Consider the following 14,084-nt stretch of genomic DNA (forward strand, 5'->3'; position numbering starts at 1 on the left):
AGTGTTAGAAATTAGAGCCACCTAAATCCTGGAAAGAAATGAGAGTAAAGATTATAACAAGAAGGGCTTGGTAAGATTTCAGAACCGGTTTTTCTGTTCATTCACTTCAAAACCCTTTCATGACATCATTGGCTGCAGCCCTCACAGACATGCCTCCTTGGCCGTTGAAGACTTTGGCACACAGCTCATAACCCATCTCTATATGCCAAGTCCTGCTGCTGTTTTAGGTGACTTCAGTTTCTGTGAGGAAAATCTCCAAACCCTGGGCTTCTCAGCTTCTTGATTTCTTCATCTCTAATGACGTCTTCCACTCTACTTCAGCAGCCTTTCCCACTGTCACACCTTGTACCTTATCACCAAAAATTGCAGGGCCTCTGAAGTTACTAACTGAGAACTTGAGACATCCCTCTCTGAGTCCAATCTTCGATTCTTAATGTTGCTTGCCTAGTTACTCCCACTGTATTTGTTCTTCAACCTAATTGAGACTCTTAGGCCATTGACCATTCTACTTTTCCCCCTGTGTTTAGATTTATTTACTTATTTAGTTACCTACTTACTCACTCATTCTGTCTTCACTTTCTTTTCTCTCCAGCCCAGAATCCATGGTCCATTATTTCAGTCACTTCCCAGTCAAGACCTCAAATACCCCTGTTCCTTGTCCTTTCATCATGCCTGCCTAGCAAATGCCAACCATTTCTGAATCCCTGATTCTCTCTCTTTTCTGTGCCTGCATCTGGGCTTCTCAATACCTTTGGAAAACTATCTATAGTCTCTCAGATCGATAATGCTATAAATTCAGTGTTAGCAGCCCTGGAAGTTCTCCTGTTCTCTTGGTCTCTAAAATGGTTCTTTCTCCATTATCTTCAGGTTTCCAGCCACTAACTTCTTACCCCCATCCCCATCCCACACCCAAGACAGACCCTCCTCACTCATTCACCAGAAGACCTCACCCCCCATTTCACAAGGAAAACTGATGTCATCAGGTAGAAACTACCTCATCTTGCTGCTACCAGATATAAAAATCTGTATCCTTCCCTGTTCTTTCCTCTCTCTCTTGTCTCTTGTACAGTTGAGAGAAAAACACCTTTCTAGGGACTTTGTTCTATGGATAGTTTTTTTTTTTTTTTTTTTTGGATAGTTTTTTTAAACTACTATTAATTGAGTGCTTACTGTTTGCCAGCCATAGGATTCAGCACATTACATGTTATATAATCCATACAATAACCTTGTATCTCACAAGGTACCCTTATGCCTATATTATAGGCATGGTAAGGTTAAGTGACTTGATCAAAATTATATAGCTCTTAGATCAAAATTATATAGCTCTTACTATGAATGAATGTTAAATGTGGCTGTGAGGGTACACAGCAGAGCGATTAGGTAAGGCTTCCCTGAGGAAATGATACTTGATTTCTGAGAACTAACTAGGCACCAGGTGGAGCTGGTAGAGAGAAGAGCATTTCAGGCAATGAGAAAAGCAGGTACAAAGTCCTTGCTTTGGAGGAGCTTAGAATTTTTAAGAAACTGCTAGAAGGCTACAGAGACTAGGATTCAGAGTGAGGGAGAGTGCGAGGCAGGAGATGAGGTTTGAAAAACTGGGCAGGGGCTAGACTACACAAGGATTTGTGGCTGTGCTCAAGATTTTGGTAAGCTGTTGAAAGGTTTTAGTATATGCCCAACTTGTGTGTAGATGAAATAATACACTCTATGTGTATGTTCATTTCGAATACATAAGAGACGCTATTGTGATGGATATAATACAGTTTTATTTAAATGTTAATTCTTAGCAGCCATTAGTTACATTAGTATTTTTTAACATATACAAAAAGGAAGAGTGGGAGGATCTATGAAATATTTTATTGTGAAAAAGGAGTCTTTATACTTAAAGATTGGAAATTTGCTCCAAGATAAAAAAATAACCATTTACATTAGCACTTTGACTGATGGAAATTGGACTCTCATGTGTAAGTTTTTCATTTCCAAGCTTGTTTTGTTTCTGTTCATTTTTTAGGTAAGCTTAGTTGTAACACTTTAATTTGTACTGATTTTAAGTAAATGATGTATAGAACTTCAAGTTAGAGGACTAGTAAAATAAGGCACTGATTAATTCCATATGAGCCATGGCTTGAAACCAAGGAACTTCCAAACTGGATACAACATAGATTAGATGGTTTATTGTACTGTTAACAGAAAGTGATGTTCAGCCTATGCTATTAGACAGAAATACATAGATTAAAGGAGGGAAAGGGTAACTAAACTCTGGAAACTTTAAATTAGTAACTTGGGAATCCCTGAAGTTGGAGAACTTTTTATCATTTGGAGGAAGAGTGTCTTGATATAGTAGAGAATTTGCCAAGTGGCTAAGGGTGGCTTCTATATTCCAGTTCCCAGCAACTCTCAGTGTAAGAGTATCATCAAGGCCTGAGCTTATTTTAAGTCATTTCAGTGTGGGACTTTTTCTGTGGGCTTGCTTCTCCAATTTTATAATAAAAGTCAAATAAAATATGCAGTTACCACTGTTTTTTTTGTTCTGTAGGAATTTGATAAAGAAGTTAAAAGTTTTGTGTTTGTCCTGGAAGGAAGCAGCCAAACAAATAAAATTCAGTTACCAAAGGAGAATAAGCAAATCCGTAAGTAAGACTTTTAATGTTGAAGCTTAACATTTGATGCTTAAAGTTATGCTTTTAAGTCTCATAAACAGGCCTATCAGTTTGACTTTTACTGGCATCTGTCAATGTAAAGTAATAAGATTTTTTTTAATTCAGAGAGTAACTTTATGCCAGGCTTTTGAAAAGAGATTCTGCTTCATTGTTTATTAGAAATTTACTTGTATGTTAAAGAAGATTTAGAAGATTATTCAATTAATTAGACTAGTAATGATATTATTAAGCACTTGCTGCGTGCCAATGACTTTCTAAGCATTTCATATTTTTTAATTCTTTTAATCCTCACAATAGCTCTTTTACAGATGAACACACTGAGGTTGGTTCCTCATCAAGAGACCATGAGTTCCTAAATTATCGTAAATCAATTTGTGAGAAAATAATTTATGTAAAATACTATATAAGGCATTATTTAGTAAGATATCAACTTATATACCTTTAGAAATATTAGTATCTAATGAGTAAAGATATGAATATGTGATTTAACAAAAACCCCCAAAATAGACTTCAATTCTTATCTACTTTGGAAATGAGGATCAGAGGTTTAAAGCAGAAGGAACCCTGAGGGATCACTTAAATTTATGATCAGAAGCCCAGTTATTGGCTACACTGGGGTTAAAATTCAAGACTCTGCCACCAAATTAGGCTTTGTGTACACTGATGTGATTTAAGAAATATAATTTATCAAAATGCTTAATCATATTTTCATTAACTTTATCCTATATTTAACTATTGTGATTTAGCAAATGTAGGTAACCAGCTGTTTTTTTACATTCATTCTTTATTTCTTCATTCATTAAGAACATTTATTGAATACCTATTGTGTACCAGGGACTATGAAAAGACCTATTCTTGGTATCTGATTTTCTCATTTTAATTCAGTTTTCTAAACTTTTACAGGCTGTGTGTTTTATCTGCTATTTCAAGCTACTACATGCATATTTTAGATTTCTAAGACATAAACCAAACCATAGAAGTTATAGATGGAAGATGATTTATTTTAAAGTGGTATCTTTCTAAATAAAATAAGAAACAGAACCTCAAAGAGAAGGGATAATCATTGTTAAAATAATTTTTTAAAATTTACTACCATTTTAAAATCATGATTTCCTCATAGTTTGCATTTTTTAATAGCAAAGATATTTTTCATTTCTGCATAAATTTGTACTGATATATAAAGTGAACTAAGATGAGCCATGGAAACATGTCTGAAACTGGAGGTTATTCTTTAACAGGAAACATGGTCCATCTTTTTTAAGAATATTGACTTTGTAAAATAGACACATTTGATTTACAGGAACATGACTTTATGCTAAACCAGTGTTCTTTTGTTTTTTCTTACTGTTGGCCTCTCCTTCCATGTGATGCCTTCAGCATCTATGCATATGATGATGTTACTGACAAAATCAAATCACTTCTAGTAACGTTTCTCAGTTGGCTCTGAGAAAGATTTCTCCTCTACCAAAGGCTCAGTGATTAAAGACAAGCTCCCCTTTCCCACTTTTATCTAAGTTATTTTTTAGAAATAAAACAAATTTAATGTGTTATAATTGCTTTTTAAAAATGGAAAGATAATAATTTTAATTGGAAGAAAGGGAAGAATCTTTTAATGTATTTCTTGTACGATGCCCTGTAATTAAAAATTAATCTGGGGCTTCCCTGGTGGCGCAGTGGTTGAGAATCTGCCTGCCAGTGCAGGGGACACGGGTTCGAGCCCTGGTCTGGGAAGATCCCACATGCCGCGGAGCAATTGGGCCCGTGAGCCACAATTACTGAGCCTGCGCGTCTGGAGCCTGTGCGCCGCAACAAGAGAGGCCGCGATAGTGAGAGGCCCGCGCACCGTGATGAGGAGTGACCCCCACTTGCCACAACTAGAGAAAGCCCTCGCACAGAAACAAAGACCCAACACAGCCAAAAATAAAAAATAAAAAAATTAATTAATTAATTAAAAAAAAAAAAACCTCTCATAAGCCATTAAAAAAAAAAAATTAATCTGGCTTTTCAGTAGCATGTGCAGCCCTGTAACAAATGGAACAGTTTATATAGTCCTGCACCAATGTTTTTAAGATTATTTGGAATCTTTTTTTTTTTTTTGGCCTCTGTGTTTTGTTTTGTTTTGTTGTAATTTATTTTTATTTTTATTTATTTATGGCTGTATTGGGTCTTCGTTTCTGTGCGAGGGCTTTCTCTAGTTGTGGCAAGCGGGGGCCTCTCACTATCGCGGCCTCTCTTGTTGCGGAGTACAGGCTCCAGACGCGCAGGCTCAGTAATTGTGGCTCACGGGCCCAGTTGCTACACGGCATGTGGGATCTTCCCAGACCAGGGCTCGAGCCCGTGTCCCCTGCATTGGCAGGCAGATTCTCAACCACTGCGCCACCAGGGAAGCCCCAGAATTTTTGATAATGGGAATTTATAGTTATTTTCACTTGTATAAAATGACCTTCTATGTGACATTGTTATGGTTAAATTTAAATTTAATGGCATGCCTTGAATAGAGAATTGGCTTTCTGTTAACATTTCTAAATTAAGTTCAATTACCATTATGTATTCCTATTTTAAGAGTAAACATCCACTTTATTTATGCCAACTTGACATTAGGTACCTCGTATGTGTTTCCTACTATATTAAGTACCTGTGAAGAAAGTCTCATAGTGAAATTCAATATTTTTAACTTTTCATTTTAAATAGTAATATTTCTGAATTATATTTGAGCATCTCTAAATATGTCAAAGTTTTTTTTTAAACTCAGCATCTGATCAAATAAAGGAAGGTGTGATATTGATTATCAGGTTGTGTACTTCTCCAGGGCAGGACTCTTGCATCATCTACTTTGTACCCCTGACTTAGTGTGTCATATATAGTTGGCGTTTAGTAATTTTGTTAAACTTGCCGTACTAAGAAACTATAACAATTTAGGTTATAATTTCTACTGGTAACCATTTGGCCTTGATAATGAGACTTGTAAATCATTAGCAATTTAAATAAATAAATCCATGTTGCTATTAATGCTGGAACATGTTATATAGAGTTGCCCATATGAGAAGAAGCTCTGTTACATGTAAACATCTTATCATTTGGATGGTCTGTCCAGGGACTTTCTGTGTGAGGCTCATGTTTGAAACCATTGTTTTCTCTGCCTGTGGCATCTGAATCAAATGGTGTGTCTCTCGGGATCAGCATCCCTGAAGCCCTGTGTTGATGTAAGTTTCAGCTGCTCTGGTGGATGAGGTCATCTTTATGAGGTTCCTCTCAGCCTCCCCCTGCCCTAACTTTTGGTATTTCTTTTTTAAATAAACTCATTATGACTTCCTGTTTCTAAAACCCTTCAGTGGCTTTGACTTCACTATTCTACTGATACTGCTCTTGTCACGGTCACTAGTACTCTCTCTATTCCTGAATCCAGTGGCCAGTTTCCAGCCCTCATCTTGCTTAACTTAGCAGCTGCATTGACAAAGGTGACACACTCCTCCTTGATATAGTGCTTTCTTCACTCATCTTCCAGGATGCCCATACTCGTAGTTTTTTTTCTCCTGCTTTGCTGGTCTTTCTTCTTAGTCTCCTTTCATGGTTCTTCCTCTTCTCCCCAACACAACTTAATGCTGCAATGCCTCTGGACTCAGTCCTTGACCATCTTGACCTTGAACTACATTTACTCCTTTGGTTTTGGGCTCTAGTCTCATGGCTTTAAATATCATCTCTGCTGTATACCTGCTTACATTTCCATCTCTGACTTTTGTCCCAAACTCCAGATTTGTATATTCAGTTGCTTAGTTGACATTTATACTTGGGCAGCTTTACCCTAGAAATTTTTCTTCCTCCTCCTGCATACTGCCCCATCTCAGTTGTTAGCAATTTGTCTTTCAGTTGCTCAGACCAAAAACTCTTAAATCAGCTTGATTTTTCCTTTTTTTCATCTAGAAAATCTTATTGGCTCTATCTTTAAGTTAGATTTAGAGTCTGACTACTTCTTGCCACCTCCCTGCTACCACGCTGGTCCAAGCCACTATTATCTCATGCTTGGATTATTGCAGTAGTCTTCTAATTAGTCTCCCTGTTTCTGACTTGCCTCCCTACAGTCTGTTGTCAACTTAGCAGCCACAGTGATTCTGCTGAAAATACTCCATCTCTCTCAGGGTAAAACCCAAAAATCTTTAGGACCCTGTGGTATCTGCTGCCCTCTTAACTCTCTTTACTTAACTTTAACTTTACCTCGTATTACTCTTTCCTTTTTCACTCTGCTGAAACCATACAGGTCTCCTTGCTCTTTTCAACCATAGCCTGGTACCTTAGCACCTTAGCCCTTGTGCACAAGCTGTACCCTCTACCTAGGGCTTTTTTTCCCAAATAGCTACATGGCTCACTCTCTCCCCTTCTTCAGGCCTTTACCAAATAAAACGTCACCTTCTCAGTAAGGACCCATCCTGACCTATACTTAAATTACAACCTGTGCTTTGTATCCTTTCCCCACTCTTAATCCCCTTTACCCCGCTCTCCCTTTTCCTATAGTAATTATCGCCATTTAACATGCTGTTTGTGTTCTTTTATTGTTTTTTCATCATCACCAGAAACTAAGGCCTACCAGCACAGAAATTTAGTCTATTTTGTTCACCTAGAACAGTGCCTGACACGTAGTAGACATTCAGTAAATCTTTGTTGAGTAAATGAGTGAATGGATGAGTGGCTTTCCATTGATTTTAGGATGACCTGTATCCTTCACATGGCTTTCAAGGCCCCACGTAATTGAGTTCCTGGCTATTTGCCAGACTTATCCCCTGCTACTTTTCCCCTTCTGTCTCTCCTACCAGTCCTTTAGGTCTTTAAGTTCATGCAATCTACTATAGCCTCTTCCATCACATGATGAAGTATTCCCTCTCCCTGCAGTATTTATTCCTCTCCTCTACCCCTGTCTTCCTTGCCCAGTCAATCCCTGCTGTTCTTCCCAGCTGAATTCCAATGTTCCTTCTTCAAGAAAACCTTCACTCATCGTCCTCTTCATTTCAAGGACCCAGGATTATATGCTTTCATAGCACCCTGACCTTCTCCTTCATGGAACTAGTATATAAGTTCTAAGAGGGAAGAGACCATGCCTGTCTTTTTCACTACAAAAGCTTCAACACTGAGTCTTGCATATAGTATATGTTCAGTGAATCTTTATTAAATGATAGATCTAATTTAATCTACACAAATGATTCTGTGAGGGGTAAACCTAAATTATCAACTCAGTTTTACATATGAAGAATAAAAAGGCCCAAACAGGTTTTCTGATTTGCCCAAGGTATATGGAATAACCCATAATGAAGGGATAATTGTTTTCTGTGTTGCAGTGGGAAAGGTGCACTTTAGTGTGCTGTTTGTGCTAGGGCTGCAATAGAACCAGGATATATCTTCAGTCATGATTTATCAGGTCACTTATAAAGGATTACTGTACTGTGGTCTAGTCCCAGCTCTTTGGACAGTGTAACACTTGCAAAATGTATATTGAGGTATATATACAACTGTCATTTGCTGTAATGAAACAACTGTAAAAACCACTGTTTAAAAATCTAATGGTGTTTTACCAGATAAATGTGTCTTAAAATATTCAAAAGAAGAAAGGATCTGACCCCTTAAAACATAGAGGTAGTTTTTGTCTCAGACAGAGAACAGATTATAAAACTGCAGAAACCTGGATATTTCAGTAAAAAGAGTGAATTTTTATGAATTTTATGTACTTGATGGGCTTTTTTGACTAACAATAGTTCCACATTCAGCATTTTAAATATAGATTTTAAATTCAGATTTTACATATAATGTAGACATGAGGAGTAAGTTTAGATTTACTAGGCCACTGGGAAGAAAATGTTACTGTAGAGTTTATTTAGCATTTCTGACACACAGGATCAGTGTATGTCAAATGTTATTAATGTACTTTTTTCTTTGTCAGATCATCACCATATGGTATTGTACTTCTTTTAATATTAGAAGTGAAGCCTTTTGGAAACTAGGGCTTCTGTACGTGAGAGAGTTGAGTTACAAAGCTCTCTTTTTGAGGGCAAGCATGTTTCATATCTAAAAGTGTTCATACAAAAATGCCCTATATGTGTAGCTCTTTGTGTTTGAAGAGAACAGTGCTGATTCAGTAAGATTTGTGACATAAATTAGGGACCTTTTGTAAAGGTTGATTTCATTTATCCCAGTGCTCTCTCAGCTCTATTTATGGGGGCCTTTGTGCAATGGAAAAATACTGTAAGTCCAATCAATGGAAGATGCAAGAGAGAGATTGATTAATGGTGGTTTATTTAAGTTGGACTCATTTTGGTATCTCATTTTGGTTTTGTAATCCAGAACTCTGGTTGTCTTGTTGGCTTTTCCCATAAATATGGTAGAATCTGATTCCTAGAGAATTTTCTAAGTTCAGAGGCTGTTACCCATATTTCCATTATGTTGCTTACTCTGCTGATGGCTCTTTGCAGCCGTTTATAAGCTTAGTATTTTAAGTAAAAGTTATCTTTGTGTGTTTGATTTTTAAAATGTTAAGCACATTCGGTCAAAGATGGTTTTGTTTAGAAACTAGATTTGGGGTAAAATATAGGAACTATTTAAGTTGTTCAGGAATGTTGTAAAACATTTTACCATAGGAATTCTAAACCAGAAGATCTTTATATATAGACTACCCAAACATGTATTGTTACTTTAAAAGACTTAAACTTGTTAAGTCTACTAAGTTGGAATAAACAGAAAATAACGTGCATGTTAGACCAGTTGCCTTCCTTGAGGCCTTTCTCCACATATTGGCCTGTACTGTTAGATTTGTAGGAGAGGTTCACAGATATATCGACATTTCCATTTCCTACCCAGTGTCTCACATTGGGAAAAAAGTTCCTAGAAGTCATGTTTTAGGAGGAAGTGATACTAAAACGTTCATTAAGAGCATCATAATTGAGAGATCAAGCAAAAGTTCAAAAGCTAAGAGGAAGGGAATTAAGTGTATGGGTCTGAAGAGGTTTATGAAATCAGTTGATTTTTGAAGCAGTTGTAGACTTCAGTTATCAAAAGTACCATAGGTCTTTCTCCAAATATTTTTTTAATCCAGGTGAAGCTGGTCATGGGAAATAAAAACTATCAGTTCTTTATTTGTGAGCATTAAATTAATCAAAAATATGTTACATTAACAAAAGGTATTATAACTGAAAATATGTTCCTCCATCCATCTCATTTTAGACACATTTAAAACTGTATGAACTATATATGGCTTATCAAACCTTCAGCTGTAGTTGTCATAATTAGAACTGTTTTTTTGATCAGTTGTTTTTCGTTAAGTTGTTAAGTACAGTTAAAATTGTCAGTGAATAAAAGTAATTGCCACATGCTTTTATGACCGCCTTAATGAGAGTCCATAGTTCAATTTTATATGTGTCTATTGAACGTGTGCACTTTCTTGCAACCTAATAAAAATAGTAAATAAAAAATTATTATTTTGTAAATTTTCATAAAAATTTCACCAAGCCCACAGATGGGACTTTAAAAGACAGCATTTGTTGTTAGAGTTTGATTTGAGTTCATCATTTTTTTTGCTTTTATAATGAGGTTGTAACTCAGGGGTAGTGCTGTTGCAGTTCTATGTATTAGAACTGATAAAAGCTGAAATGATAGAAGCTTCAGCTTGTTGATGGCATGTGATTGTTTTGTTTATATGTACATATAAATGGTTTGGACATATAAATGTATATTTTCCCCCTCTCATTTTAGTCGGACTGATCCAGAGGTTTCTTGTACTTCAGATTTACATACCCCTCGGACAAGACTTCTCCACCGAATTGCTGTAAGATATACAGAATTTCTTTCAATGTTTTATGTGTATTAGACATTTGATCAATTGAAGCAGTATGAAGAGTCATTAATTATAAGTGGCAGTTTTTGCATTAAAGAGCAGTGACTTATCAAGTCGACATGAAGTAATTAAACTAATTTAATGGTATTTCTCAGATATACTGTAGTCTGGCATTTCCCTAAGGGCAGAAAGCAAATTTCATCTGTTTTAAGAAAATATCAAAGGATTCTGAATTTGACAATAAAGAGCCTATAATTTGAAGAAAAAAATAATGCAAAAGTTTGAGATTTTATAGTTCAAATGAGGGGTGATGTTATGTTTTGTACTGTCTGCTATTGGAAACTGTGTTTGGTTTTAAATTAATTGAAATACCTCATTTTAATGTTATTTATTTTTTATTTTTTAAATTTTATTGGAGTATAGTTGATTTACAGTGTTGTGTTAGTTTCAGGTGTACAGCAAAGTGATTCAGTTATACATATACATATATTCATTCTTTTTCAGAATCTTTACCCATGTACGTTATTACAGAATATTGAATAGAGTTCCCTGTGCTATACAGTAGGTCCTTGTTGGTTATGTATTTTAGATATAGTAGTGTGTGTGTATGTTAATCCCAAGCTCCTAATTTATCCCTCCCTCCCACGTTTCCCCTTTGGTAACCATAAATTTGTTTTTGAAACCAGTGAGTCTGTTTCTGTTTTGCAAATAAGTTTATTTGTATCATTTTTTAAATTAGGCTCCACATATGAGTGATATCATATGATATTTGTCTTTCTCTGTCTGACTTACTTCACTTAGTGTGATAATCTCTAAGTCCATCCATGTTGCTACAAATGGCATTATTTCATTCTTTTTTAGGACTATATTCCATTGTGTGTATGTACCACATCTTCGTTATCCATTCATCTGTCAATGGACATTTAGGTTGTTTCCATGTCTTGCCTATTGTAAATAGTGCTGCAGTGCACATTGGGGTATATGTATCCTTTTGAATCATGGTTTTCTGTGGATATATGCCCAGGAGTGGGATTGCTGGATCATATGGTAGTTTTATTTTTTTTAGTTTGTTAAGGAACCTCCATACTGTTCTCCATAGTGACTGTATCAATTTACATTTCCACCAACAGTGCAAGAGGGTTCCCTTTTCTCCACACCCTCTCCAGCATTTATTGTTTGTAGATTTTTGATGATGGGCATTCTGACAGGTGTGAGGTGATACGTCGTTATAGTTTTGATTTGCATTTCTCTGAAAATTAGTGATGTTGAGTATCATCTTTTCATGTGCTTTTTTGGCCATGTATGTCTTCTTTGGAGAAATGTCTATGTAGATCTTCTGCCCATTTTTTGATTGGGTTGTTTGTTTTTTGATATCGAGCTGCATGAGCTGTTTATATATTTTGGAGATTAATTTCTTGTTGATCACTTTGTTTGCAAATATTTTCTCCCATTTTGTGGGTTGTCTTTTTGTTTTGTTTATGGTTTCCTTTGCGGTTCAGAAGCTTTTAAGTTTAATTAGGTCCCATTTGTTTATTTTTGTTTTTAGTTTCATTACTCTAGGAGGTGGATCCAAAAAGATATTGATGCGATTTATGTCAAAGAGTGTTCTTCCTATGTTTTCCTCTAAGAGTTTTATAGTATCTGGCCTTATATTTAGGTCTTTAATCCATTTTGATTTTATTTTTGTGTATGGTGTTAGGGAGTGTTCTAATTTCATTCTTTTACATGTAGCTGTCCAGTTTTCCCAGCACCACTTATTGAAGAGGCTGTCTTTTCTCCAATGTGTATTCTTGCCTCCTTGGTCATAGATTAATTGACCATAAGGGAGTGGATTTATTTCTGGGCTTTCTATCCTGTTCCATTGATCTATATGTCTGTTTTTGTGCCAGTACAAAATAATTAAAGCTTTAATTATTATTAACTTAGTTAAAACAGTATATTTACTGTTTTTTTATTTACAGTATATTTATATTTAAATATAAATCAGTAATCAGTAAAATCAGTAAATATATTTACAGTATATTTACTGATTTATTTCTGGGCTTTCTATCCTATTCCATTGATCTATATGTCTGTTTTTGTGCCAATACCATACTGTTTTTATGATTGTAGCTTTGTAGTATAGTCTGAAGTCAGGGAGCCTGATTCCTCCAGCTCCATTTTTTTCCCTCAGGATTGCTTTAGCTATTTGGGGTCTTTTGTGTTTCCATACAAATTTAAAAATTTTTGTTCTTTGTTCTGTGAAAAATGCCATTGATAATTTGATAGGGATTGCATTGAACATGGTGTATCTTTCCATCTGTTTGTGTCATCTTCGATTTCTTTCATCAGTGTTTTATAGTTTTCACAGTACAGGTCTTTTGTCTCCTTAGGTAGGTTTATTCCTAGGTACAGTAAGTCCCCTACAGACGAACAAGTTCCGTTCCAAGAGCGCTTTCGTAAGTCCAATTTGTTCGTAAGTCCGACGAAGTTAGCCTAGGTGCCCAACTAACACAATCAGCTATATAGTACTGTACTGTAATAGGTTTATAATACTTTTCACACAAATAACACATAAAAAACAAACAAACACAAACAATAAAGAAAACATTGTTAATCTTCCAGTACAGTACCTTGAAAAGTACAGTAGTACAGTACAACAGCTGGCATGAGAGGGGCTGGCATCAGGTGAACAGGCAAGAATTACTGACTGGAGGAGGGAGAAGAGGTGGGAGATGGTAGAGCTGAAGGATCATCAGCAATAGGAGATGGAGGACAAGGTGCAGTTTCACTTACACCTGACGTTGGTGGCACAGGTTCTGGTTCCTTGCTGGAACCAGATACACATTCGCATCTTTGAAAGTTCGCAGCTTGAAGGTGGATATGTAGGGGACTTACGGTATTTTATTCTTTTTGATGCAGTGGTAAATGGGATTGTTTCCTTAATTTCTCTTTCTGATCTTTCATTGTTAGTGTATAGGAATGCAAGAGATTTCTGCGTATTAATTGTGAATCCCGCAACTTTACCAAATTCATTGATGAACTCTAGTAGTTTTCTGGCAGCATTTTTAGGATTTTCTATGTATAGTATCTTAATGTTATTCACTTTAGTTGAGAAATATTGGTCTTTTCTGTTTACATATAGATGGCTTGGGATATATTTGTTTTAAATGGCCTTGCCATGAACTAATTGTTTAGCAAAAATGAGCACATACAAATTTTACTCAGTTGAGCTACCTGTTGTCTGATACAATTCTGAGAATGAAAATAACATTTAATTTGCATACTCATATAGAATGGAATATTGTTTAGGGTCTCAGTAATAAATTTGTGTGCTTTCAATAAAACATTATATTTGGGGTACGCTATTTTCTAATTTTTCTTTGTAACTAATAGCTGTCCACGGTCAAAGCTTAGGCTTTTATTTTCCCTGCTGGAGGAAGTGACTTTTCCTATTAATGAAGTTAATTTTGGACTAGTTACACCGGTGCAAACCAAGGGGAAGGAAGAGCTTTCTTAATAAAATGAGATTAACGTAAACTCGAGGTTATTAATTTCTCTTTGTTTATGTGAATTAAAATATTAATGTGTGCATATGTTGGTAAAATATGAATTTTAGCTAATAATATATT

The 14,084-nt window shown here is 35.7% G+C and overlaps 1 protein-coding gene across 21 annotated transcripts in view; it reads left to right on the forward strand.

Annotated features, from left to right (window-relative positions):
* CFAP20DC (CFAP20 domain containing) overlaps window positions 1-14,084 on the forward strand; it is a 290,901-nt gene that overhangs the window by 3,036 nt on the left and 273,781 nt on the right. For 20 of the 21 annotated variants that reach the window (XR_014232111.1, XR_014232112.1, XR_014232113.1 and 17 more), the window contains 2 exons: window positions 2,537-2,630; window positions 10,392-10,464. Coding sequence is in view for 16 of the 21 variants with exons in the window: in XM_082344685.1 (XP_082200811.1) it covers window positions 2,537-2,630; window positions 10,392-10,464 (167 nt within the window). In the remaining 5 variants the exon portion in view is untranslated. Of the gene's footprint in view, window positions 1-18; window positions 984-2,536; window positions 2,631-10,391; window positions 10,465-14,084 lie in introns of those variants that run through there. The other variant, XM_082344689.1, reaches the window with a different exon arrangement.

Source organism: Balaenoptera borealis, assembly GCF_965194805.1.
Source record: "Balaenoptera borealis genome assembly, chromosome: 12".
Lineage (NCBI taxonomy): Eukaryota > Metazoa > Chordata > Mammalia > Artiodactyla > Balaenopteridae > Balaenoptera > Balaenoptera borealis.